Consider the following 27,956-nt stretch of genomic DNA (forward strand, 5'->3'; position numbering starts at 1 on the left):
GGGGTGATGAGATTACTGAAGGCTTCTCAGAGGAGGTGACAAGCAGGGGTTTGTCGGATGGCTATGAGTTCCCAGGCAGCTAGGAGGGTCATCAGGAGGAATGGGTACTGCAGGAAAGAAGGCATAGCACGAATCCAGGAATGTCTAGCCTGGATGACCAAGGAAGGGCAGGGGTGCTTGGAAGGGAAATGTAGTGAGGGGGTCTGGGGAATGTGAAACCGAGGCTTTAAACTTGGGCTAGGAGATACCCTCAAGGGTTTTGTCTGCTGTTTAGGAGTTAGCCTGTCCCATGCAGATACTTGTGTACGTTGACTCTGACAGCAGACTGGGTATATGGAACTTGGTCCGAGATACGGATTTTTACTCACACAATTAGAAAGCACACACAGTCTGTGTCTTAGGGTTTCTATTGCCATGAGGGGACACCATTGTGGTGGTATTGTGTTTCCCAAAATATTATGCGCCGTAATAAACTTATCTGGGGTCAGAGAACGGAACAGCCACTAGATACAGAGGCTAGAAAATGGTGGCACTCACACCTTTAATCCTGGCCTTCTGGAGGCATGGATCTCTGTGAGTTCAAGGCCACACTGGAAATAGCCAGGCATGGTGACTCACGCCTTTAATCCCAGAAAGCGAGCCTTTAATCCCAGGGAGTGATGACAGAAAGCAGAAAGGTATATAAGGTGTGAAGTCCAGAAACTAGCAGCATTTGGCTGGTTAAGCTTTTAGGCTTTTGAGCAGCACAGTTCAGCTGAAACCCATTAGGATGAAGACTCAGAGGCTTCCAGTCTGAAGAAACAGGATCAGCTGAGGAACTAGTGAGGTGAGGTTAGCTGTGGCTTATTCGGCTTCTCTGATCTTCCAGCATTCACCCCAATACCTGGCCCCAGGTTTTTTTTTTAAAGAACTTTTAAGATTCCTGCTACACACCATGACCACAGTAACTCTTATAAAAGAAAAGCATTTAACTGTGGTGGCTCGCTCACAGTTCAGAGGTTTAGTCCATTATTGTCATGGTAGGACATGGCAGCATGCAGGTAGACAAGACTAGAGAAGGAGCGGAGAGTTCTTACATCTTGACTCACAGGCAACAGGAAGTGGTGTGAGACACTGGGCGTGGCTTGAGTATATATATGAGACCTCAAAGCCTGCCTCCACAATGACACACTTCCTCCAACAAGGCCATCCCTACTACATCAAAGCCACACCTCCTAATAGTGCCCTTTGGGGACTATTTTTTTTCAAACCATCACAGCCAGTAAACATACTTTGTAGATCTATAAGACAGTCCAGAGTGATTTGCTGTGGCTTATATAATCAACAAGAATGGGAAATCTTTAACCAGCATTTTCTGGGCTGATGATGTATTTATCCTCACAGGTGATACTCTCTGGAATCATTGGATTGACAACTTGGAAAAGGCCTATGATACTCCTGGTATGTACAGATCATATGACATTATTCTTCATAAAATATGAAGTACATTTAAGTAAACTGTTGAAATTCTTAAATGGCCTTGTTCATTAAAAAATAAGTTGACAGTAGATACTTTAGAAGTAAATATTCCTGTAATAATGATGATGATAAAAGATGATAATCTTGATGGTTTATGATTTTCTCTAAGCTCTGTATAAATCTAGAGTTATACATATATTTCTTGTTCCAGAATTAAATTCATTCTGAAGATACAATTGAAAAAAATCTGTTTAGGGCTAAGGAGATGGCTTAGTGGGAAAGAGTGCTTGGTTTGTAAGGAAGAAGACCTGAGTTCAGATCCTCAACACCCACACAAGAGCTGGTCATGGCCATGTATGCCTATAACTCCATCATTGAGGGCTGGAGATAGGTGGATCCTGGGTGATAGATGGCTGGTTGGATTAGTTGGAATGATGAGCATCAGGAGCAGTTCAAAATATAAGGTGGATAATGATGGAGGAGGACACCTGACACCCTCCTCTGGTTTCTACAAGCATGTGCACAGGTGTGTACACGTGTATACACACACACACACACACACACACACACACACACACACACACACACACACACCTGTTCACTATGGATAAAAAAGTGGAGGAAATGATATAATGAATTCACTGTACCTATTGCCCAGCTCTCAAACTCCCACACACATTCTTTGTTCTTCTTTGTCCCAAGCAAACCACATGCATTAACCACAAATATATACCTTTTTATTGTTAGGATAGTTTGGTTGGACAGTGTCATAATTTTGTTTCTGAGATTTGCTACATTGTCTCTTTAGCCCACAAACGTTAATTTTCTTAATATTGCAGACATTGACTGATGACTTTGTCCTTCTTTTGCTGTGGTAGAGCTGAAATTAATGTTCCAAAATGAACCACTGTCCAGTGTCCAATGGTGATGCAAACGATCTGCGTCTTTGTCTTTTGTTTTTACCTGGTGTGGGAGTTTGATTAGGAGAAGATGACAAGAAACAGATAAATAGCAGTGAAGTCTGTGTCACTGCCAAGTTCAAAAGAGAGTTTAGGAAATCGACTTCCACTGAAGAGTATTTAAAAGCGTATTACACATGGTAGCTTTTTTTCTTCCTTTTCTTTCCTATCTCCTGATACAGGGTTTAATTCTTTCCAGAGTCATTTTTAAAATTGATTTGTTTTATGTGTGGGTGGGTGGGTGGAGGCTAAAAGACAACCTTGGTGGCACCCTCAAGAACTCTTGTCTCCTTTGAGACTGTGTCTCTCGCCGAACCTGGAGCTACCCAATTAGGCTAGAGTGGCTGGTCAGTGAGGGCCAGGCACCCTCCTGTCCTTCCTTTCCCGGCACATGCCACTGCGTCAGCATTGGGACCAAACTCAGGTCCTCGTGCTTGCAGAACAAGCGTTCTACTGACTCTTTCTAACCCCAAGAGTCCTCAGGGTAGGTTATGGGAAGCCACTTCCAGGACATGGCGAAACAGCGCGATGTAGAATAGATGTGTCAGAGTCATGGGTCTCTACACTGCTTTGAGAATCTTGACCTCCATCCAACATGTTTTCAGCTCCTCAATTCACATAGGCAACATTTTGTAACTCCATCATTCGTTACATTTAGCGAAACACCTTTAAAATATTGGAAGGAGTAAGTTGTCAGTGTAGTGTTCAATATGTTGGACAGCAGGACAGGAGGGAAGGAGGTGGTGGATGAGGCCACGGCTCATAGCTGAGGTGTGTTTTGCGGCCGCTGTCTGGGATTAGTTGCTGCAGGAAATTTTTGGATGGATGGTGTTCTGTGTTTGTATTTGGCTAGAGGAATGACCTTTGCGGTATCGTTTGCTATTTGGTCAGCACTAAAATACTCAAGTCTTTAAAGTGAATGAAGATTTAAAAAAAAAAACTCTCCTGATATCTGTATTCTAAAAATTCCAAATAATAAAAAGAATTTGAGCATGCATTCTAAATAGAGTTCAAGAAATCCCACACTTGAAGACATTTATTCTTGAATTGCTATCATTTGGAAAGGTGGCTTATATATTCGTTATTGAGCACTAACAAGTGTAGGTGAAAACGACCTTAATAAAAGTCATTTTCCTTAACTGCTTTTTACTCTATTTTTTTTATCATTGTTCAAAAAAAAAAATCTATGGTTTGTTGTAAAGTTGTACCCAGTGTATAGGTCTGGGAGTTGGCCTGAAGATCTGTCTTTGAATATCTAATACCCACATACAAAAGCTGGGCCTGGCTATGCATGTCTATAACCCCACGTTGGGGTGCAGATGTAGGCAGAGCCTGTGAACTCATTGGCCAGGCAGCCTTGCCAAAATGATGATCTTCCTGCTCAGCGACAGGCCCTGGTCAAGGCATTATGGCAGAGAGTAATAGAGGAAGACCGTACTGTCCTGCTGCGGCTTCCATATGCATATACATGAACACATGCACTGACATTCACATATATGTACCACACACACACCACACACGGAATGTACAACATGCATAACACCCAAAACAGTTGTAACCAGTGTGTATGTACTCTTACGTCCTGCCTTTCAGTTTACTATGAATTAGTATTAGTTAATATTGTTTCTCCAAGTGTCAACCATTATTGCTAAACAGCCTTCTATTATATTTCATTGCATCATTCATTTTTGTCCTATAGTTGGGCATTTGAAATTTTATATTGTAGTGGTAGAAGATCGCGTAGAGATTGTCACGGTGCTGGTTAGCTTTTGTCAACTGGATACAAACAAGTGGCATCTGGAAAGAGCGAACTTTGATTGAGAAGATGCCCCCATCAGATTGCCCCATGAGCATGTCTGTGGGGCATTTTCTTGATTGATGATTGGTGAGGGAGCTCACTGTGGCCGGTGCCACCCCGAGGCAGGTGGTCCTTGGTTGTAGAAAGCAGGCTTAGCACGACATGAGGAGCAAACCAGTTAGCAGTGTTCCTTCATGGCCTCTGCTCCAATTCCTGCCGCCAGGTTCCTGCCCTGACTTCCCTCGGGGATGGGGTGTTGACCTGAGAGGTATAAGCTGAAATAAATCCTTTCCTTCCCGAGTTGCTTTTGGTCAGCATTTTGTCACAGAAACAAGCAAACTAGGCCAACTGTAAAATGTTAATCAATATTAACTTATAATAAATGATCCATTTTTAGGACTTGGACCTGGCAAGGCTGAGTCTGTCAGCCGATAAATTGGGTCTAGTCACTATGCTACATGAGAAACCTGTTTTACATGAATTTTGGTAATATAATGTTATAGCCAGGTGTGGTAATGCATGGCTCTAATATCAGCACTTAGGAGGCTGAGGCAGAACTGTGGAGAGTTCAAGGCCTGTCTACACTACATAGCAAGACTTCCTCTCATAAAGGTAACCAGTGGCTTAGAGATGGCTTAGTGTTTCTTACAGAGGACTCAACTTCCGTTCCCAGCACCCACACCAGGTGGCTCAGAGCTGCCTGTAACAGCAGCCTTAGGGGATCTAATATTCTCTTCTGGTCTCTGCAGGCAAGCCCTCCCACCTTCCCACCACACACATCACACACATGCATGTACCCACACACACACACACACACACACACACACACACACACACGTACCCACACACAGATACACACACACACACACACACACACACACACACACACACACATACACACATACCCACACACAGATATACATACACACACACATGCATGTACCCACACACAGATATACATACACACATCACACACATGCATGTACCCACACACAGATACACACACACACACACACACACACACACACACACACACACACACATACCCACACACAGATATACATACACACACACACATGCATGTACCCACACACAGATATACATACATACACACACACACACACACACACACACACACACATGCATGTACCCACACATAGATACACATACACACACAATTAATAAAATAAAATCTTAAGCCGGGCGGTGGTGGCGCACGCCTTTAATCCCAGCACTCGGGAGGCAGAGCCAGGCGGATCTCTGTGAGTTCGAGGCCAGCCTGGTCTCCAAAGCGAGTTCCAGGAAAGGCGCAAAGCTACACAGAGAAACCCTGTCTCGAAAAACCAAAAAAAAAAAAAAAAAAAAAAAAAATAAAATCTTAAAAAAAGCCTCTACCAAAAAAAAGCAACTGGACAGACACATACCCCTATAATAACCTGCATTAAATACATTATGTTAAGAAATAAAAACGTGTGCAGAAAGAAACCGGAAGTGCCAGTCAGATGTGCCTGGAAATACTCCTGGCTCCTCCTGTGAGCCATACAACTCCTGACCTTTGGGAAGCATAGTTTCTTCTGGACTGAGGGGATTCTTTGGGATACTAGGAGCAGATTTACCACCCCTTCCCTTGCTGTATATTTACCCCTACCCTCTTTCTTCCCTTCCTTCCTTTGTTGCCCAGCCTCCTCCCCTGCTTCCTGAGTGTTGGAATGTGCCCAGGGCTGATGTTGGGAAGAGGCCTGTGAGAGAAACTAGTGGCACCTTTTGTTGCTGTTTTTTTCAAGACAGGGTCTCATGCAGCCCAGGCTAGCCTTGAACTTCACATGTAACTGAGGCTGGCCTTGCTCTCTGTATACTCCTGCCTCTGAGCCCCAGTGCTGGGATTTTAAGACTAGTCCAGTGCACGTGCTAGGGCAGTGTTTGCAGATCTGGTCTCAGCTGCCCAGGTTTGGCACCTCCTGGCTTTAGCTCTCGTTCACATACTGGGCACTGTCTGCCATGGGTCTTCTTCCCCTGGCCCAATGCTTGGCTGCTGCCTTCTCCGCTGGCTCTCAGCTCAGCAGTCACACCTCAAGGAGCACTGGCTACCCCAATGCCTAGTTCCCACAGTCCAGAACGGAGTGTGGTGACCTGGCCCAAGACCAGTGGAGGCAGCCTGCTTAGCCTGTGGACCGGCTGCTTAGCGTTTGCCGTCTGTCTCTCCAGGAGACGGTTAGGTGAGGACAGGAACCTTCCAGCTTGCCCCCTCCATCTCCAGGGCCAGTTCCAGTTTGATCATATGCTTTTGTGGCTGTGTGGGGGTTGGGGCAAGGTTGGCCCGTGTCCAGCCCCTTGTGAGGCCAGCTGTCCTCATTTTCAGTTGTGTCCACACCAGCCTGGGACACGTGAGTGTTCCTTTGTAAGAAGCAGCTCTTTTGTGTACCCTCCCCTGTGATGGTCCTTGTGATTATTCCAGGTTGTTTATTAGCTTCAACAAAGGAGGGTCACTTTGCCCCAGTTCCTTCAAACTCAGGTTTTCATGAAAACCCAGGACTTCATTCACTGAACACTCTTCTTATGTTGGAAGAGTGCTCCCATGTTCAGGACAAGAATAATACTGGAAAATAGGTTTTAAGAACTCGTTATTGTCACTAGGGCCAAGTGTGGGCCTTTGTGTAGTTGTCTAGGCTGAATATTTTCCACAAAAGACTAACATTTTCCGTGTTTAAAGTATATTCTTATTTTTCTACTGTTTATTCCTTTTCGATGTCACCAAAAATGTTTTGTTGTTGTCTGAAAATCAGACGGTGTTCTAGAAACGGCCTCAAAAATTGTCCTGTGCAGGTGCCTCAGTTAGTAAGTGGAATTGTCCTAATTACATGTTGTTCTTTGGTGGTACATTAGTGAGAATCAGCACTCTGGAAGTCCAGCTGACTACTATAGTTTTGGGTGCTTAGGAAGTGGTAATTGGAACTGTGGCTACTCTCTTGTTTGTTTGGAGTAGGCGGCATGCATGTGCTCTTCAAACTGGTGTAAGAAAGGTTCTGTTCTTTAACGTTACAAAAGAAGGCCCTTGGTGGTGAGATGGATCCTGACCACCTGAAGTAGATTCCCCAGGATTCATATGGTAGAAGGATAGACCGTAGTCTTGCAAGTTGTCCTCTGACCTCACATGCGTGTTGTGACACGCCCCCTTAAACAAACAAACAAACAAACAAACAAACAAACAAACAAACGTATGTCTTGGGTCCCATGTGGTTATTTTATTTTATTTGAATAGATCTCATTATGTAACCCTGGTGGCCTGGAACTCACCATGTAGACTAGGTGGCCTTGAACTCACAGAAATCTGCCTGCTTCTGCCTCCTGAGTGCTGGGATTGAAGACATGTGTCACCATGCCTAGCAGGTTCCATGTAGTTGGTTCTCATTTATAGGTCCCCTAGATTATACCTCACGCCAAGGATAAGAGATGGTAACTGCATGACTATTTAAAAACGACCCTTCCATTGCTCTAACTTCATTATTGTAGTGGTTAGAACAAAATGGCTTAAAGCACTCTTTTCTCCCTTCATTCACTCAGTGAGTTAGGTTGGGGAGGCGGCTCTATTCCGCAAAGCCATTTGAGATCCACGGCCCTTCATCTGTTGCGAGAATCATGGGGAGCTTCCGTTCTTGTTCAGAGTGGCTGATGACTAACCTCTGCGACTGGTTAGCTAGAAAGAGTCATGTCATCTTTCCTGATGTCATGAGGAAGTGGAATCCAAACCATCACATGCAAGTGAGGATTCTCTGCATGAGACTGAGACACGCTCTGGGGGCTCTTTGGCCCTGTGGTAGGCTGGTTCATTCAAGTACGCTTTGCGGCTGCCCATAATTTGGAATGAGCCCTTATTATTTCACAGTGCATGAAACCTGGATTTAATGCTGACACATTACCACTAATTATTAGCTACCTGTGGGGGGATCTCTTAATTGATGTGTCTGTGAAATAGGTGCTTTAATTCAGAACAATATTTTGAGTCCTTCATGCTGTACTATTAGAGATTCCCAGAACCCTCCTTAGTTATTTTGATGATATTTTAATTTCAGATGGGCATTTCAACAGGCCATCATAAGCTCCCTTTGTATAAGTTGTAATTCAGTGATCATACACTTTTCTTCCTTCCTTCTTTCCTTCCTTTTTCTTTCTTGTTGTCATTTTGAGATAGAGTATCATATATCTAAAGATGACTTTAAACTTCTGATCCTCCTGCCTCCACTTTCTGGGTGCTGGGACTATAGGCGTGTGCCACCATGCATGGGTTTATTTGGCACTGGACATTGAATCCTGGGTTTCATGAATACTAGGGAAGCGTTCTACCAAGTGAGTTGCATTCCTAACACCTCACTGTTTTTTAAGGCATAAAAGTATCTGGATACCTGGGTATGGTGATGCTCAATTGTAATCTCAGCTACTTGGGGGACTGAGGCAGGAAGATCACAAGTTTGAGGCAGGACTGCATAACTTATAGTATAGTGCTTGCCTACTAGGTTCTAGGCTCTAGGTCCAATAACACACACACACACACACACACACACACACACACACACACACACACACACACGAGGCAGGGGGCAGAGGTTGTTCTTGCTCTTCAGAATTATTAATGGTATATTCTTGTGTGTCTATAATGCTTAAGAGTTTACCAGGTAAGTGGGGATGTCTCTGACTCTTTTTCCTGCTCTTGGGTTGCCTTTGGGTTGCCTCGTCCAGCCTTGATATGAGGGTATGTACTAGTCTTATTGTAACTTATTGTACCATGTTTGGTTGATATCCCTGGAGGCCTGCTCTTTTCTGAAGGGAACCGGAGGAGGAGTGGATCTGGGGGAGAGAGGATGAGGGGGAAGGGGCTGGGAGGGGAAACTGGTCAGGATGTAATATATGAGAGAAGAATAAGTTAAAAAAAGAGAATTTACCAGGTTCTCTAGCATACAGATTCTCGTGATAGTTATGTCACTTTGGTTCATAGAAAAGGAAGTGGTAGCTCATGGATGACTGGCTTGTCCACTTCCTAGTCAGAGGATACATTATTAGAAAGAACCTCCATGTTCTGGTCCTACTTGGATGTTCTTCCCATTATCCTGTTTCACAACCTCCTGGGTTAGCAAAATGGTGGGCCTCTCCCTGGGGCTGACAGTGGCTTCTTTGGGGCATGAAATCTAAATGTAAAAAGGTGCTTTCTTACTGTGGCCTGTACAATTCCTTGTGAGTCCGGGACTGACAACAGCTGTGGGCATTTGATCCTTCTACCTTGAAGAGCCAGACCACAGTAACACAGACAGCACAAGGTGCACTTTTGCCTCTCAGACCTGTCATTTTCAATGAGTTAGTGGCCCAGGAAATGGCGGACTCAGCCCTCTCATTTGTCCAATGGGAATGCAACTGTCCCTTAGGATTATAAGGAAGAAAAGGTATAAATGCATATTGAAACTGAAATGGTAAATGGAATGCAGGGCAAGCCTATTATATATTTAAAAAAATCATCATTGAGGAAGCCTCCAAGAAGATCTGGCCTCTTGCTTTGCTGCGTTACTGCATACACACTTAGGCTTGGTCAGGGCACCTGGGTTCAGGCGCGATGGCAACAGAGCTTTGATTTTCTTCTCTGATCACCCCTGAAAACTGTGCGTGGGGAAGATCCTGGGTCCTCAGAAATAAAGAGCCCTGCAGTCACTCTCTGGGTGGAATCTAGGTCCAGGCAGTGGCCTGCTTTGCAGAGTGACCTAAGCCAGTGTGGCTGCGTTCCAGTGATCAGGCAGGGTTTGATAGCACCAGGTCATCACTGGAGCTTAGAGGTAACCTCTTTGTTAAGCCAGTGAGAAGGAGGCCTCCATCAAATTCTGCTATAAATACTCATGTCCATTAGCTATCAGACCAAAAAATAGTCACACACCTTCTGAAGTTTAAAACACACAGAGCTAAGATTTTATGCCGGCTGCATGGGACAGGGAGCAGAGCAGTGTTGCTACAGCCACTTGTCTCGAACACTGTGGTTGAGTCTCTGAGAGCCCATCGATCACACACGTAAAGCTTTGTCCCTTCAATCTACTTCAGAAGGAGAAGTGCTTCCTTGACAGCAGGTCCCAGAAAGGACGAGGGAACAGGTGGATAGTTTTACGGTTCTAGCTAGGGCTCTGGCTGGCCTATTGGAAGATGGGTTTTCCAAGCCAAGGTCTGGGATTGTCCAGAAACTGGATGTGTCAGAAGAGCTGTGGGCTAGTCGGCCAGAGAAGGGTCCAGATGTAGAACTTGGCATGTCGGCTCTAAGCCATGGTACATTTGTGGATAATTGGTTCACAGTCTTGCTTGTGAGGAATGAGTATTACCCAGAGAAAGCAGCTAAATTTTTATTTTTGTTGTTTTTAGTAATGTTCAAAATATTGTCAGAAATGGATAGCCCAACCTGGAACTGGTCAGCTCAGGGGCAGGGATTGAGATGTAGCTCAGTGATGGAGTGTCTGAAACAGCAGCTGGCTGACTCAGGGACAGAAACTTCTGTGGGCTTTTATTCTACCCAGAACCGCTTGTAACATCTTTCATATTAATTAAATGAGCTGATGATTTCACTAGCCACCTCATTTCCCCATTTGCCTTTCTGGTTTAGCAAAGACACCTAATGTTGTTGGAAGATAAAATGTAGGTAGGCTTCCGGAGTTTGGCTTTTCTGATAAGAGCTGCCTGATGGTCCTGGATATGAATTCCTGACTGTCCTTCAAGTGTAACTCGGCCAGCCAGAGTGTGTGTGTGTGTGTGTGTGTGTGTGTGTGTGTGTGTGTGTGTGTGTGTGTAGCACCACACCATCGGTGCTGAAGAGCATGAAAGGAAGGCTCCTTCCAGTCCTTTGTCCTGGCTTTCTAGGGTCCCCTGGACTATCATTATTAAGTTCCGAAATGACTTTGAGGAAACTACTGCAGCTTCTGAGTGACTTGGGGCAAGAAGAGAAACAACTCTGGTTGGAGGACATCTTAACATAGGTCTTTCATTGATCTGTGAGGAGTTTCACACAGTATGGAGGGTGCCGTCCTGTGGGGCTTCTTCCCCTTCTAGAACAAATGACCCACCCCACTGTGCCGCTCTGACAAGTGAAGCGTAAGGAGGGATGGGTTTATTTGGTTCACATTTCCAAGGTACAGTTTATTATGTTGGGGAAGTGATGACGGCAGGAACTTGAGGCAGCTGGTGCCCTTTGTCTGCTGATGGAAGCAGCCATCGGAAGGGCCACCTACCTTTAGTTGAGGTCTTCCCATCTCAATAAACTTAGTCTAGAGGATGCCTCACAGTCTCCTAGGGGATTCTAGGTCTTATCAAGTTGACAGTATTAACCACTTGGGGAATCAGTTTAAATGCTTGCATTTGCATGGACATTTTCTGACAAGATTTTCAGGAAACTGGAGTAGATTGGGAACGGAACAAGGAAGACTTACTTTCTGAATTATGCTGGAGACACTGCGAGAGGAGGCCGCACAGAGTTATACTTCGTTTAGTCCTTGGCTGCTCAGCATCTTCAGCATCCTAGACTTGGTGCCTCCACATTAGTGAGTCCTGTGAGAAGCAGGACCATCTCCTCCAGCAGTGGAGGCTCCAAGGCTACACGCTTTCCCTTCTGAGCATTGGCACCAGTGGGTGAGGATGTGCTCCTACCACCCTTTGGAATGAATGCATGCTGGGGTTTCCTGTGGAGCATCCAGAGCACTTTAGAATCCATGGGGGCGTGGAGGGCAGCAGGAGTGCCAGGGCTGGTGCCAAGGGGCCTGGTTTTCATGTGTGACCTTGATAGAGGTCCCAGCACTCAGTATCCTTGGCTCCCTCTCAGGTTCCTGTGGATTTTGTGAGCTACCTGATAGCCTTGTAAGAAATGTCTTCTCTACTTAGGAAGCTGAATTAGTTTCTCTTGTTAAGAACATAATTAAGAACTCTGGCTGTACATGACAGTGTTTTTTTTTTCCCTCATGAATTTAATATTAACTTTATTATATATATTAAAGTTCAAATGTAGATCTTTTTAAAAATACTGGGCATTTATGGTAACTCTGTTCCTGGGGGTGTGCTGATACTGGACTGTATCATTGTGGGTGCCTGGCTTAGGTGGGATATGCTGGATAAGCAGTGTAAGAGCTCTGGGGTGGTCATGGCAAGACGTTGCACCATGAAGATGCCCAGGGTGGGGGCTGTTAGGGCCCTTTAGTGATGAGAAAGGGTTGTGTGCATTAGTGGGTATTCCTCACGCTATTGGAGGATCCAGGTCTGTACTGGGTCCCCCAATTAGTTGTGAAATTCTGGGCATGATAGACTACCTCTCTGAGACTAACTCCCATATACTTGTCATCTATCCCTGTCTGTAAATATTTTATTGGTCTGTGTTTCAAACCCACTCCTGTGACAAAATGCCTTTTAAACAGGGGATGCACTATTTACTCTTCACTGTCAACTTAACTGGGCTTAGAATCACCTAGAAGACTGAGGTATACCTTTGGGTGTCAGTGAGAGTGTTTCAGAGGATTAATTCCGGGGGGAGGACACAGTCTAAATGTGGGTGGTACCAACTTGACAGAAGCTAGGGTCGTTTGGGCAGAGGGAATCTCATCTGAGGAAATGCCTCAAACTGGCCTGTAGGCAAGTCAGGGGAGGGATTTTCTTGATGAATGATTGATATAGGAGGGTCCAGCCAAGCGTGGGCAGTGACACAGTTGTTCCAGGATGGTGTAAGAAAGATAACTGAAAGTGAGAAGCCAGGGGGCAAGCCAGGGGCAAGGTTCCTCCTGGCCTCTGTTTCCGCTCTGCCTCCAGGCCCCTGCTTTTTCTGTTTTCTTTTTCCTGTCCCGTTATTGAAATAGATCTTTTTTCTCACGTAATATATCCTGATTATGGTTTCCCCTCCCTCTACTCCTCCCAGTTCCTCCCCACCTCTCTTCCCATCCAGATCCACTCCTTTTCTGTCTCTCATCAGAAAACAAACAGGTTCCTAAGGGATAATGATAAAATAAAACAAAAACAAGCACATCAAAATTGGACAAAATAAGCATAAGGAAAAGATCCCAAGGAAAGGCCCAAAAAATCAGAGATCCCCTCATTGACACACTCAGAATCCCATAAAAAGACAAAACTGGAAGCCATAATATATACACAGAGGACCTGGTGCAGACCTGTGCACACGGCCTCAGTCTCTGTGAGTTCCTATGAGCTTGGTTCATGTTGATTTAGCAGGCCATGTTTCCTTGGTGTCCTCCATCCCCTCTGGCTCTTACATTCTTTCTGCCTCCTCTTCTGTGGGGTTCCCTGACCCCTGAGAGGAGGGATTGATGGCAACATCTCCTTTAGGGCTGAGTGTTCCTAGGTCTCTCACTCTCTGCATAATGTCTCTGGGTCTCTGTATTTTTTTTTGCATTTATTATAAGAGGAAGCTTCTCTGATGATGGCTGAGCAAGGCTATGAGGATAACAGAATGTCACTAAGAATAATTTTATTACTATTTTTTTGATGGCTGCACAAGGCATTGATTTATGAGTATAGCAGAATGTCATTAGGAGTCATTTTATTGCTATTTATTCCCCCATTTGTTTAGAACAGTAATATTTGGTTTTATCTTAGGTCCCTGGAATATCTAGTCTTAAGTTGTTGGTTGCCCAAGCAGTGTGGGGTATGGATTCTATCTTGTAGAACCCTAAGTCAAATTAGATGTTGGTTCTTTATACAAGCTTTGTACCACCATTGTACTAGCATATCTTGGAGGCGGGACACCATTTGAGATCCAAATGTTTATAACTAGTTTGGTGTTTACATTTTTCTTTTGGCAGTTTGCAGAGTACTTTCTTGTACAGAAAACACTAGAACATGGGGCGAAGGGCCTATGTAGTCACCAGCTTGACTTTCCCATGGTCAATAAGTTTGTGTAGATGTTGTCTTCAGCCATGGGGCCTTGCTGTCAGTTTGTGGGGTGCAACTTATAGTCTTGGCAACAGCTCGGGTTGTTTGAGGGTTTCCATGGAACCCCTTTGGCCAACAACTCAATTAGATGTAACCAATCCCAGTACTGGAAGCTTCATTTGGCGACAAGAGATGGCCAGTTGGGGCTCTGTCTCCCTCATTATCTGGCCATTTCAGTTAGATCACCTTTATATATATGTATATATTTTGGGAATCTTATACCATATTAGTAGGTGTTTCCATGCTACCCCTCAAATGCCCTTAATTTTAGCTGTCTCTCCCTCTATTCCCTCCCCATCCTCCTTTCCTCTCCTCTTCCCCACTTGATGCTCCTGTTACAGCCACCCCCCACAATCCATCCATAACTATCTATTCTAGTTCCTTTTCCTAACAAGGTCTATCTGTCCCCACTAGTCCCTTACTCTATTCCTAACCTGTGTGGTTGGTTATACAGATTATAGCTTGGTTGTCATTGACTTAGCAGCTAATATGTACATATAAAGTGAATACATGCCATATTTGTCTTTCTGGGTCTGAGACACTTCACTCAGGATATTATTTTTCTAGTTATATCCATTTACTTGCAATTTTTTTTAATGGTTGAGTAATAAATACTTCATTGTGTAAATGTACCACATTTTCTTTATCCGTTTTTCCGCTGAGAGACATCTAAGTTGTTTCCAGTTTCTGGCTTTTATGAGTAGAGCAGCAGTGAACATGGTTGAGCAAGTGTCTCTGTGGTAGGATGAAGTGTCCTTCAGGTGTATGCCCGAGGTAGATTGATTCTCATCTTCCTGAGGAACTGCCCCACTGATTTCCATAGTGGCTGTACAAGTTTGCACTCCCACCTGCAAAGGATGAGGGTTCCCCTTACTCCACATCCTTGCCAGCATGACCTGTCACTTTTTAAAACTGATCTTAGCCATTCTGACAGGTGAAGGATGACATTTCAAAGTAGTTTTGATTTCCATTTCTGAAATGGCTAAGGATATTGAACACTTCTTTAAGTGTTTCTCAGCCATTAGAGTTTCCTCTTCGAGAATTCTGTGAAGATCTTTACCCCATTTTTTTATTAATTAAATTTATTCATTTATTTTATATGCTGACCTCAGTTTCCCCTCCCTTCTCTCCTCTCATTCCCTTCCCCCAATCCACTCCTCCTCTGTTTCTGTTCAGAAAAGGGCAAGCCTCCTGTGGATTTCAACAAAGCATGGCATATAAAGTTAAGGTAGGACTAATCTCCTGCCATTGTTTTAAGGTTGGGCAAGGCAACCCTGTATGAGGAATAGGTTCCTGGAAGCCAGTCAAAGCATTAATGGACAGCCCTGCTCCCACCACTAGGAGTCCCATAAGTAGGCCAAGCTATACAACTGTCACACATATGTGGAGGGCCTAGGCTGGTCCCATGCAGGCTCCCTGGCTGTCTGACCAGACTCTGTGAGCTCTTATGAGCCCAGGTTAGTTATTTCTGTGAGTTCCTTTGTGATGTTCTTGACCTGTCCTGGCTTGTACAATCCTTCCTCCCTCTCTTCAGCAGGATTTCCTGAGCTCAGTCTAATGTTTGACTGTGGGTCTCTGCATCTGTTTCCATCAGTTGCTGGATGAAGCCTCTCTCTAGATAATTGGGGAAGTCACCAATCCATGAGTATAGCAGAATATCATTAAGCATCATTACTCTGACATTTTTTTTTTCTAATTGTGTTTAATTTTATCTTAGGTCTCTGGGCCATCCAGCCTCTGGGTCCTGGCGCTCCAGGCAGTGTTGGTGGGGTGGGCTCATTCTTGTGATATGGGTTTGATGCTGGACCAGTCATTGGCTGGTACTCCCACAATCTTCCTGCTCCCCTTACTTATCCTCCCCACTCCCGCCACACTTCCCATAGGCAGGAAAAACTGTAGGGGAGCAGGAAGTAATATGTCAGGGCAGAAAAGGGTATGTAAGGCTGGGGAAACAGGAACTCGCTGTCTTTAGACCGAGGATCTCATCGAGGTAAGCTGGTGGCTAAAGCAGTTCAGCTGAGATCTGTTAGGGTGAGGACTCGTAGGCTTCCAGTCTGAGGAAACAAGACCAGCTGAGGAGTTGGCCAGGTGAGGTTGGCTGTGGCTTGTTCTGTCTCTCTGATCTTTCAGCTTTCATCCCAATATCTGGCTCTGGGTTTTTTTTTTTTTTTATTAATAAGACTGTTTAGCAATGTGTGTTACAAGAAGCAGTCATTAAAAGTCTTCCAACCAAAAATAGCCCAGGGCCAGATGATTTCAGCACAGAATTCTACCAGACTTTCAAAGAAGAGCTAATACCAATATTTCTCAAATTGTTCCACAAAATAGAAATAGGAGGAACATTGCCAAATTCTTTTTATGAGGCCACAGTCACTCTGATACCCAAACCACACAAAAACTCAACAAAGAAAGAGAATTACAGACCAATTTCCCTCATGAACATTGATGCAACAATACTTAATAAAATATTCAAAACCAAATCAAGGAATCCAAGAACACATCAAAAAGATCATCCAACATGATCAAGTAGGCTTCATCCCAGAGATGCAGGGATAGTTCAACATACAAAAATCTGTCAATGTAATCCGCCATATAAACAAACTGAAAGAAAATAACCATATGATCATCTCATTAGATGCTGAAAAAGCCTTTGACAAAATCCAACACTCCTTCATGATAAAGGTTTTAGAGAGATCAGACATACAAGGAACATACCTAAATATAATAAAAGCAATATACAGCAAACCAGCAGCCAACATCAAATTAAATGGAGAGAAACTCAAAGCAATTCCACTGAAATCAGGAACAAGACAAGGCTCTTCACTCTCCCCATATCTATTCAATACAGTACTTGAAGTCTTAGCTAGAACAATAAGACAACAAAAGGAGATCAAGGGAATATAAATTGGAAAAGAAGAAGTCAAACTTTCACTATTTGCAGATGATATGACAGTATACATAAGTGTCCCCAAAAATTCTACCAGGGAACTCTTACAGCTGATAAACACCTTCAGCGAGGTGGCTGGATACAAGATTAACTCAAAAACAAACCAACCAACCCAGTAGCCCTCTTATGCATAAACGATAAAAACAGGCCGAGAAAGAAATCAGGAAAACAATATCCTTCACAATAGCCATAAATAAGATATCAGAAGCTGGAAAGATCTCACATGCTCATGGATCAGTAGGATTAGCATAGTAAAAATGGCCATCCTACCAAAAACAATCTACAGATTCAATGTATCCTCATTGTGTTAAAATCCCAACACAATTCTTTATAGACCTTGAAAGAACAATACTCAACTTCATATGGAAAAACAAAAAACCTGGGACAGCTAAAACAATCCTGTACAATAAAAGAACTTCCGGCAGTGTCACTATCCCTGGTTTTCCCCTATTTTTATATTGCTTTTTTTTTGATATCTAGTTTTTGGAGTTCTGTATGTATTTTGGATATTAGCCCTTTATTGGATGTGTAGCTGGTAAAAATTCTGTAGTCTGCCACTTTGTCCCACTGATGGTGTCCTTTCCCATGTCTGTTAGTTTTTAAAGACAGGATTTCTCTCCGCAGCCCTGGCTGTCCTGGAACTGCTCTGTAGACTATAGCTAGAGTTTTTCTCTCCGGGTCCCGCCATCCCCGGCAGTCCCATAGCCCACTTATAAAATAAACATACAGACGCTTATATTATTTAAACTGCTTGGCTTAATGACTCAGGCTTCTAGCTATCTAGTTCTTACATCTTAAATTAACCCATTTCTATAAATCTGTACCTTGCCACATGGCTTGTGGCTTACCAGTATCTTACATGTTGGTACTCATGGCGGCGACTGGCAGTGTCTCCCTGCCTCAGCCTTCCTGTTCTCAGAATTCTCTTCTCTGCTTGTCCCACCAATATTTCCTGCATGACTACTGGCCAATCAGAATTTTATTTATACAGAGTGATATCCACAACAGTAGACCAAGCTGGCCTCGAACTCATAGATCTCTGCCTACATCTGCCTCCCAAGTACTGGGATTAAAGGCATGCACCACCACCACCTGGCTTGCTTTTTGGTTTTATGAGGTCCTAGTTATGAATTGTTGATCTTAGTGCCTGTGCCAATGGTGTTCAGTTCAGAAAGTCTTTGCCTGTGTCAATCAGTTCAAGGCTATTCCTCACTTTCTCTTCTATCAGATTCAGTGTGTTTGGTTTTATGTTGAGGACTTTGATCCATCTGGAGTTGAATTTTGTATAGATTGGGAAGTGTGGATCTATTTGGATTCTTCTACATGCAGCTGTCCAGTTTGACTAGCACCATTTATTGAAGATGGTTTTTTTCCAGTGTGTATTTTTGGCTTTTTTTTTTAATAAAAAATCAGGTGTCCATAGGTGTGTGGATTTATGTCTGGACCTTCAATTCAATTCCAGTAATCAATGTCTCTGTTTTTGTGCCAATACCATGCTTTTTTTTTTTATTACTATAGCTCTGTAGTACAACTTGAAATCAGGGATGGTGGTACCTCCAGCAGTTCTTTTATTATTTAGGATTTTTTTAAGCTATCCTGTTTTTTTTTTTTTTGTGTGTGTGTGTGTGTGTGTTTCCATATGAATCTAAAGATTGTCCTTTCAAGATCTGTGAAGGATTGTGTTGGAATTTTGATGGGGATTGCATTGAATCTGTAGATTGCTTTTGGTAGGATGACCATTTTTACTGCCTTAATCCCACTGATCTATGAGCATGGGAGATCTTTCTATCTTTTGATATCTTCTTCAGTGTCTTATAGTTTTTATCATGCAGATCTTTTACTTGTTTGTTTAGAGTTTCCCCAAGATATTTCATATTATTTGAGGCTTTTATTAAAGTTGTTGTTTTCCTGATTTCGTTCTCAGACCATTTGTCATTTGTATATAGGAGGGCTACTTGTGGGATTTTTTTTTTTGAGTTAATTTTGTATCCAGCTACTTTACTGAAAATATTTGTCATCTATAGGAGTTTCCTGGTAGAACTTTTAGGGTCTCTTATGCATACTATCATATCATCTGCAAATAAAGATACTTTGATTTCTTCTTTCCAATTTGTATCCCCCATCTCTTTCAGTTGTCTTATTGTTCTAGCTAAGACTTCAAGAACCATATTAAGTAGATATGGAGAGAGTGGACAACCTTGTCTTGTCCCTGATTTTAGTGGAATTGCTTTGAGTTTCTCTCTATTTAATTTGATGTCGGCTGTCGGCTTGCTGTGTGTTGCTCTTATTATATTTAGGTAAGTTCCTTGTGTCTCTGATCTCTCTAAAACCTTTATCATGAAGGGGTGTTGGATTTTTGTCAAAAGTCTTCTCTACATCTAATGAGATCATCATGTGGTTTTTTTTTCTTTCCCTTTCTGGTCTTGAGCTGTTTTATTCATTTCCTTTCACTGTTCATTTATATTTTCATAGATTTCCTTTTGGCACTTATTCGTTTCATCCTTAAGGAACTGTATCATATTCATAAAGGCCGTTTTAAAGTTTTTTCTTGTGATTCAGCTAAGTTGCGATACTCAGGGCCTGCTGTGGTAGAGTTACCAGGCTTTTCTGGAGACATACTGTCCTGGCTATTATTGGTTATGCTTTCACACTGACATCTAGGTGTCTGGGTCTGGGGAAATTGTAATTCTAGGTGCTGATATCTAGTCCTGTCTTTGTTGGGTGGGTGTTTGCTTCCTTGGTTTCTGTTGCCCTTTCTGGTTCTTAGAAGAGTGTGGTGGCTGTGTGATGCCTAGTGGAAAATTCTTCTGGGATCCTGGTAGGTGTGGCTGCTAAGGGTTCCAAATAAAATGTGTTTCTATGCATTGGGAGCTGACACTTAGAAATGGGAATGGGCTAGGAGAAGAGAGGCCTGAGTGGGTTCCCGGGAGGGAGAAAGCAAGATGTTCTACCAGGATCTGCTTATTCCCCTGGGAATGGGGTCAGAGAGTGAAGGGAGGCTGCAGCAGGTGGTCCCTTGGTGTTTGACTATGCCAGCGTTGTGCCTAAAAAGGCTGGTTGCAATGCCCTATGGCCTCAGTTGGTAAACAGCTGTGTATTCACAGCTCAGGCTCTAGCAAAATGCTTGTAGCTGGCTGGATGGACCTGCAGGAGAGTGTTGGCCTGGAGTGAGGGCCTTGGAGGAGTGGGGAGATCACAGGAGAAAGAGGCTGGACTTGTACTTCGGATGCCAAGACAGGGACTGTGGCTCAGCAATAGGTGTCTCAGGAGCCAATGGGGGCTTCGTGGGTGGAGAGTCCCAGCCATGCTAAGATGGGTGATGATCGTTATGTGATTAATCGTGAGACATTAGCAGTCACAGCAGACTGGGAAGCAGACACAGAACTTAGGAAGTAGGACATGGCAGTTGCTGCTGGCCCTTCCCGTGCAGCCGTGCTTACTTCTCACAGTAATGAGCCTAGTGCCGAGGAGAAAAGCCAAAATTCAAGTGAAACTGCGAGCCTTCACTGAGACACAAACATGGGCATGTTAAGGACTGAATTTTAATTATGGCTTGAAGCGATCAGAGTACATTTTTCATCTTACATTGGGAGAAAAGTCAAGGGCCTGGCCTTGACTTTCATTTAAACAGATGAGAGGCGGGAAAGCCCACAGAGCAGCCTCCACCAACACTGGAAAAGAACAGGTGACCTGTTTCTCTCAAGTCCTGCTTGTGCGCATTGTTTCCTGTGACCAGGAGCATGACGGGCAGAGAGCAGGAGCTGCAAACTCAGGTCACTCAGGGGAGTAGCGTTTGCAGCAGCCGAGCCAAACACACATTCATATTCTTGTCTGTTCTTTACTCAGTAGATGTCATATTTTCATTGGCTTCTGTTTTGGACCATGACTTTTCTATTCGTCACTTTTCTTTGGCTCTGTTAAAACACCACGACCAAAGGCCGCTTAAGGACCAGAGTTTCTGTTGGCTTACAGTTCCGGAAGGAGAAGAGTCCATCATGGCAGGGCGGCATGGCAGCAGTGCCAAGCCGCTGAGGGAGCACATCTTTAACCACAAACATGAAGGGTGAACTGGAAGTGTGCTCAGCCTATGCACTCCCAAAGCCCACTCCAAGGGAGATGCTTCCCCCAACAAGGCTGCACCTCCCAAAGATTCTACCATCTCCGTAAACACCACCACCAAACAGGGACGACGTGTTCAAATACCCGAGCTTGTGGGGGACATTTCTCATTCAAACCACCACAGCTTGGATGCATATAGCGTTCTGTTTCCCTAGATGTTCCTCGTGACCCTTTGCTTTCTTGTGTGAATAAAACAAAACAGCTCACCTCAGATATTGTGTACCTGCTCCTTATTCTTTTTCGTAAGTGTGGATTTACTATGCTATAGTTGACATACAGAAATTTTTCCTTGTCTGAAGGACACAAGTGGTTTGTGCAGGCATGAGCAAATGTCATTGCCATCAGTTGCTGTTAGCCCCGTAAGGAGACTCTGGGCCTTTTAGAAGTCTCTTCCCATTCCCCTGCTGTACCTTCAGTCCCGTGGAACCACTAATCCTCTCTCTGTCTCTAGATTTGCTTACTATGGATATTTCAGGTCAATATAATCACATCATACAAGATTGGTTTTGACTGTCCGCGTCCACTTGGCAACTTTTTTTTTTTAAAGATTTATTTATTTATGTATACAGTGTTCTATCTGCATGCATGCACACCAGAAGAGGGCACCAGATCTCATTATAGATGGTTGTGAGCCACCATGTGGTTGCTGGGAATTGAACTCAGGACCTCTGGAAGAATAGGCAGTGCTCTTAACCTCTGAGCCATCTTTCCAGCCCAACTTGGCAACTTTTTAGCATAACATTTTGAAGGTTTATCTGCTTGTTATAACAGGTGTCAGTACTTTTTCCTTTTTATTGCTGAATAATATTCCACTGTATGGTTATAATATATTTTACTTCTTCATTGATTCATGGACTTTTCTACTTTGGGCTGTTATGGGTAATATGATCTGGACATGAGGTACTTCTTAAAATGGCTTGTGCCTGGGGGTTTGACTCCTTAGTGAGGAGAGGTTCTGGAAACTTTAGAAGTGAGTCATGGGGGTGGGGGGTTGTCTTTAGAGGACGTGTCTTGTACCATCCCTTTTCTCTTGGCTCTTATATGCTGTGACATGAGTAGCCTCTGTCACATGCTTCTGCAGCCATACTATTCTGTCTCACTGTTGGCTCAGAATAAGCAGAGCCTTGGACTGTAGACAGTCAATAAAAGATGATGCCGGGAGCCATCCCCGACATGGATGGGTCCTGCAGAGGGTATAAGGAGACAGCAGGGAAGGAAGTGAGCCAGGCCATGGTGGTTGGGAGAATCTTGCAGCCTGACTGACTAGTAGCCACATTGTTTCTTTATTTATACAGAATTTAGTAAGCAGGGATACATTCATGATGTTCCAAAACATAGATCATTTCAGTTTTGGTTTTTGGACATATGTTTCACTTCCTTTTGCTCATCTTTCAGTCATCATTAATAAACTATGACAGAACAGAGTTATCATTTCCAATCATTTTCCCTCAAGTTTTGACATCATTAATAAACAGAGTTATCATTCTTACTCATTAACCCCATATTCCAATTTTTGAGACTCCAGAGACATATGACAGCCTGTTCTCAGGCTGGTTGTTTTGGTTGCTTCAAGGACACTAGACCAAAACAAAAATCTTCAACCACCCTGGGCATTTTGCCATGCCTCAAGCAGTGTATTATTAACTCTTAGTGGTCAGAGGGCCCAGGAAAAATCCTCAGAATAAAGCTGCTGCAGTTATTATCAAATCCTGGCATAATACAGTGTTTACATTTACATCTTTATAGAATTTGTCTACATGTCTAATCCTGGCATTCTATTGTTCCTTGGTCATATGGCATTATAGTGGCTCTACATGAGCTAACTTCTAAGAGAGGGAGGTCCTGACACCTCATACTTTTATCATCTTTCCACTCCATACTTTGCTCATCATTATGTCTCTGTGTAGGGCAGAGTTTTATGCCACGTAATTGTCTGAGTGTACAGTGGGAAGAGGCTTGTAATCCGAACTGTGGCCAACTCCTCTAGCCCACCGAATATTGTTGACCTTTTTGAGTTTACTTTGTTTCAAGGATGCCTCATAGCCTCATGAAGAGACCTCTTTATTTGTCACAACCTCCTAGGTGTAAGGAAGATCTTCAAGTAGATAAGAATATCTCCCCAAGGGTGGGGGGAATAGTATGTCCAGGACTGCCCTAGGGAAGCTTAGAAGCAGCATTCCTGGGAGAAGGCATAAATGATTCATAAGAAAATTTCCATAGCCGGGCGGTGGTGGTGCACGCCTTTAATCCCAGCACTCAGGAGGCAGAGGCAGACCTGGGCTACAGAGTGAGTTCCAGGAAAGGCACAAAAAGCTACACAGAGAAACCCTGTCTCGAAAAACAAACAAAAAAAAAAAGAAAGAAATTTTCCATCAATCCAATATCCCCAAATTGTACAAATATTAAAAGTGCCCCAAAGTATGTTAACAGGTGGAGATGAAAACCAAAGGTGGCATGGCAGCCCTCATGAGGCTCAGCTTTGCTAGATCTTTGTCAAGTAGCTGTGCTGACTTTATGACTTCTGCCATTCCATTCAGATATGGCTGTGCCAAGATGATATTATTTGGGGGCTAGAGAGCTGAAATACTTGTTGCTCTTGCAGAGGATCTAGGTTCTAGTCCCAGAACCACATGGTGTCTGTAGCTCTAGTTCCAGGGCATCTCCTATTCTGAGTCCCGAGGGCAGCAGGCAAGCACATGCTACATACTCACATCTAGGCAACATACTCATACATATAAGATAATAAAAAGTACATACTTCTAAAATAATTAAAAAGAGAGATTGTATACATTTATTCTAAAAAGTAACTCCTTTTGAAAAAGTCTGCATGTCTGTATGCATGTGCACTCCATGAGTTTTTTGCACCCTCCGTGGTGCACATGTGGAGGTCAGAGAGCAGCCTTCTGGAGTTGATCCTTGTTGATGGATCCTAAGGGCTCCCTTGGGGGAGGGGGTGAGAAGGCGTGGCATCAACGGCACAGACACAGGGAGTCCATTGAAGGCAAATAACCAACTCATTTATTCAGTAACAGGGAAGGCCTAATATAACCTCATCCCAGCACCCAGTGTGTGTGGTCATCCCTCATTGGCTGGGCATGATCAGGAACTCTGACATTGATCAGGGACTCTGACAGTGACTGTTGCTAGGTCCTCAGGCAGACTCCAGGTTGGCTCATAAGGAGCAGTTATGTGCATGCGTTGGCAACTGGTCTGAGCCAATTTCCTTGACCCTATGGGCCTGTCCTACTACAGATCCTCACATTCCACCTTGTTGAAGGAGGCTCTCTCTTGTTTCTATTGCTTTATTCCAGGTTAGCTGCCCATGAGCTTTCTAGGTGATTTTCCTGCCTCTGTGTCCCATCTCATAGGAACACAGAGATTACATATGTAGTTTATACCACCACATCTGGCTTTTTACATGGTTAGGAATCCAACTCAGGTCTCAGGTTACATTTGCCCCTCTCTTTTACCTGCTGAGCCAACTTTCTCTTGTCCCTCATTCTCTTCTTTTGTTATGGAAACTTTCAAAGATACTTCAAGTGGAGAGAAACCTAGTAAGTCCCCATGTATAGTCCAGCTACATTAACCAACACTTGTCCAAAGTGATGTCATGGAGACTGCTAATGACTTCCCTTTTCCTTGGCCTCTGGATGGCTTTGGAGTAAAGCCCAGCAGTTTCGTTTTATCTTTAAACACTTTAGGATATATTTATAACAGACAGATACTTTATTGAGTTTGCCAAACATATAGTCTCAGCCTCATGTATCATTTTCTTAATTACTTCATTTTAACTGGAGCCAAACAGCATCCTTGTGTTGCATCTGGCTGGAGTTTCTGCACATTTGCTGCGGTCTATAACCCTCTCTTTCTCTTGTTTTTAATCTGACGAAGAAACTGTATTTTTTGTCTATTTGAGTTATGCTACATCTCATGGTGGGTTTGCCATGTTCCTCTGTCTCCTTTCCTGTAGCTGGCTGTTAAATCTCTAGGCTTGACCTTGCTCAGGTTGCATTCTGGAGACAAAGTACTCCCGGAGTGGTGACTCACACTGTTACCAGTAAACACTCATTGCCTACTGTCTCCTGTAATGTGGCTGTCACTGATGTCATTTGGACAACTTGAATAGCTTGTCTTTTAGGTTTAAAAACGTGAAGAAAATAGTCACAAGGAGAAGTCCTTGAACTGACGATCCCACACTGGGTCCTTGAAGTTCTTCCACCCTCTGACTCATCGGATGCCTGTCTTTGGAATGGACCTGCATCTACATAAGGAAGCCACAGACTCAGACTTGTTCTTGGTGCTTTGTGGTTTTTCTGAACACTGTAACAGTTCTCCTCTCAAATACTTTTTGTCTCAGTCACATGTATTCCCCTTTTGACTAGCTTTCCTGTTAAGGAAACCAGTAACCAATGGGAACATTTGGGAAATAATCAGTCAACTAGGTGATCATTTTTACTGAGCACATGCTTTATGTCAGGCTTGGTTTTAGGCTCACAGGTACAAATGGACTTCTTAGAGTTTCTTTTGTGGTGATGGAACTTTTCAGATATCATGGGAAATACTTGACTACCTAATCAGTGCTAGCTGATTGATTACTGGGGTATATACAAAATTATCTACCTATTTTTCTTTTTGCCCCTCACTTCCTACCTCTCTCCCTTTCTTCCTTAGTTTTTCATTTTCTAGAACTTTACATATATGGAAGCATGTATGTTTTCACTTACTTGGATGTTTCTGAGATCATCCACATTGTCACATGTATCAGTGGCTTGTTCCTGGTCATTGCTGGGCTTGACTCTATTGGAGACTTTTTGTGAAATTACTGAGTCATAGCTGTGTTTAAAGGCCAATTAATGTTCCACCATGCTTGTTTTAGTTTGTAGTGGCTTCCTCAATAGACTCAATTCATTTTAATTTTAAACTTTCTTTCATTTCCAAAGGGATCTGATAGCTGCCCATTTCTGAGTATTTGGGCATTCTGATGAGTAAATCTTGTTATGTTTATCCTTTCCCTGTTGGTGGTGTTACAATCCAGTTCCTTAGGACCCCTGAGTAAATTCTACCTTCCAAAGCTTTGTGATTTTCCTGTTTTCTGTCTTTTAAATTTCCGCATTTAAAGATTTCACTTTAATGCTGTTTTAGTTTTTTTCAGTAACTAATATGCTAAAATACCCTCACCTCACCACGTTAAAGTTAGTTTCGGGGGAGGCATAGAGAGAGAGCTTAGCAGTTAAGAGTACTTGCTGCTTTTGCAGGGGACCAGGGTTGGTTTCCCATTACTAACATGGCAGCTGTAACTTCAGTTCCAGGAGATCTGATGCCCTCTTCTGGCCTCTGTGAACACTGCACACACATAGTAAACATACACACATGCAAGCAAACACTCAAACACATAGAATGAAAATAAAATGTCTAAATTCACTTTTAAAAACATAATCATTTTAAGCTGATGCCTTCCTGTAGTTCCTGGAGCTAGTTATCATTTAGATACACACAGGAAGTTTAAGTCCTTCTTGAGCTTGGAGTAGTAGGGAAGTAAGATCAGTGGAAAATTCCTTAGGCAGGAGGGAAAGGTCTGTCTATTTCTGGAATTAAATTTAGAGACACTCAACAATACCAAGCTATGGTGGGCATGAATGAGTATTTAATGATGCTATGTGTTGGGATTATGGAAAACATTCAACTAGAAGGAATAGGCAAACCCAGGGCCATGCTTCTGGGTCTCCTCAGGCTCCGCCAGTATCCTTTTTTTTTTGGCGCGGCGGGGGGGGGGGGGGGGGGGGGGGGGGGGGGGGGGGGCACTTAATTAAGACCTGGATTAAAATGGCATCTCAATTGCAAGAGATCTGAGTTGAGGTGAATTTATAAGGCCAAATCAAAACAATGATACCTCTTGGGTAAAAGCATTTGATATAAGTATTCGTAAAATACAGCACACATTAGTAAGCATACATGAAAGGCTCCCCCTAGGAGGACTCTCTCTCTCTGGATTTTGGCTTGCATTTCTTATTCTTAAGGATCTCATGTGATATTTTGGCTCTCCCTAAAGTTCACCATCTAAGATGAAAGTTGTGGACAGACATTTCTCTTTCCACCCTGACTTCCTGATTCTTCAGAGTGGAATCTGTGTCTGTGAATTCACGGGCTCAATTTGTGGCACTAGACAGATGAAGACTCATTTGAGGGCAAAGGTCTGAGCTCAAAGAGTAGAAAGCCTGGATTAAATACAGGCAGACTTTGTAGAGAAGTTGTGTCAGGCTCCCAGCACAAGACACATGGCGGAATTAGAATAAGGCATGAGGTCAAGAAAGGGACTGTTCCAAGAACTCAGGCATGCTGTGGAGGAGCATACTGTTCCTGTTCTGTCAACCTGGGTGGCAGGGGGTGAGCTATGGTCAGCACCTGAAAGACAACATCCTGGGCAGGACCTCAGAGAGGGCTCATGGCTCTCCCTGAGGGCTGAGTTGGTCGGAGATGTAAAGAAGGAGCAGGATGACCACAGCCTCCCTCGCTTTTCTCCTCATGGTCTCTGTCATGACTTCTCCATGACTGAATTGAACTAGAGCCCAAAGGCAAAGAAGTCCCCTAATGTGGTCCTCAGAGCATGTTCCCACAGATGGACAGGGCAGGGAGGGTGGGAAGGGGAGCTCAGACTAAAGAGTGAAAAGCTGGTGCCAGGCCCAGGGACATTCTTGTAAAACTTACTTTGTTATAACACGCTGCCTCCTCC

General features: G+C 43.6%; 1 protein-coding gene across 2 annotated transcripts in view; it reads left to right on the plus strand.

Annotated features, from left to right (window-relative positions):
• Entrep1 (endosomal transmembrane epsin interactor 1) overlaps positions 1 to 27,956 on the plus strand; it is a 66,190-nt gene that overhangs the window by 12,067 nt on the left and 26,167 nt on the right. The window contains exon 2 of one of the 2 annotated variants that reach the window (XM_052712953.1): positions 1,384 to 1,440. The exons of the other annotated variant lie outside the window; for it this stretch is intronic. Coding sequence (XP_052568913.1) covers positions 1,384 to 1,440 — 57 coding nt within the window. The remainder of the gene's footprint in view (positions 1 to 1,383; positions 1,441 to 27,956) is intronic. 2 annotated transcript variants of the gene reach the window in all.

The sequence above is a fragment of the Peromyscus californicus genome, unplaced genomic scaffold (genome assembly GCF_007827085.1).
Source record: "Peromyscus californicus insignis strain IS unplaced genomic scaffold, ASM782708v3 Scaffold_4__1_contigs__length_199733344, whole genome shotgun sequence".
NCBI lineage: Eukaryota > Metazoa > Chordata > Mammalia > Rodentia > Cricetidae > Peromyscus > Peromyscus californicus.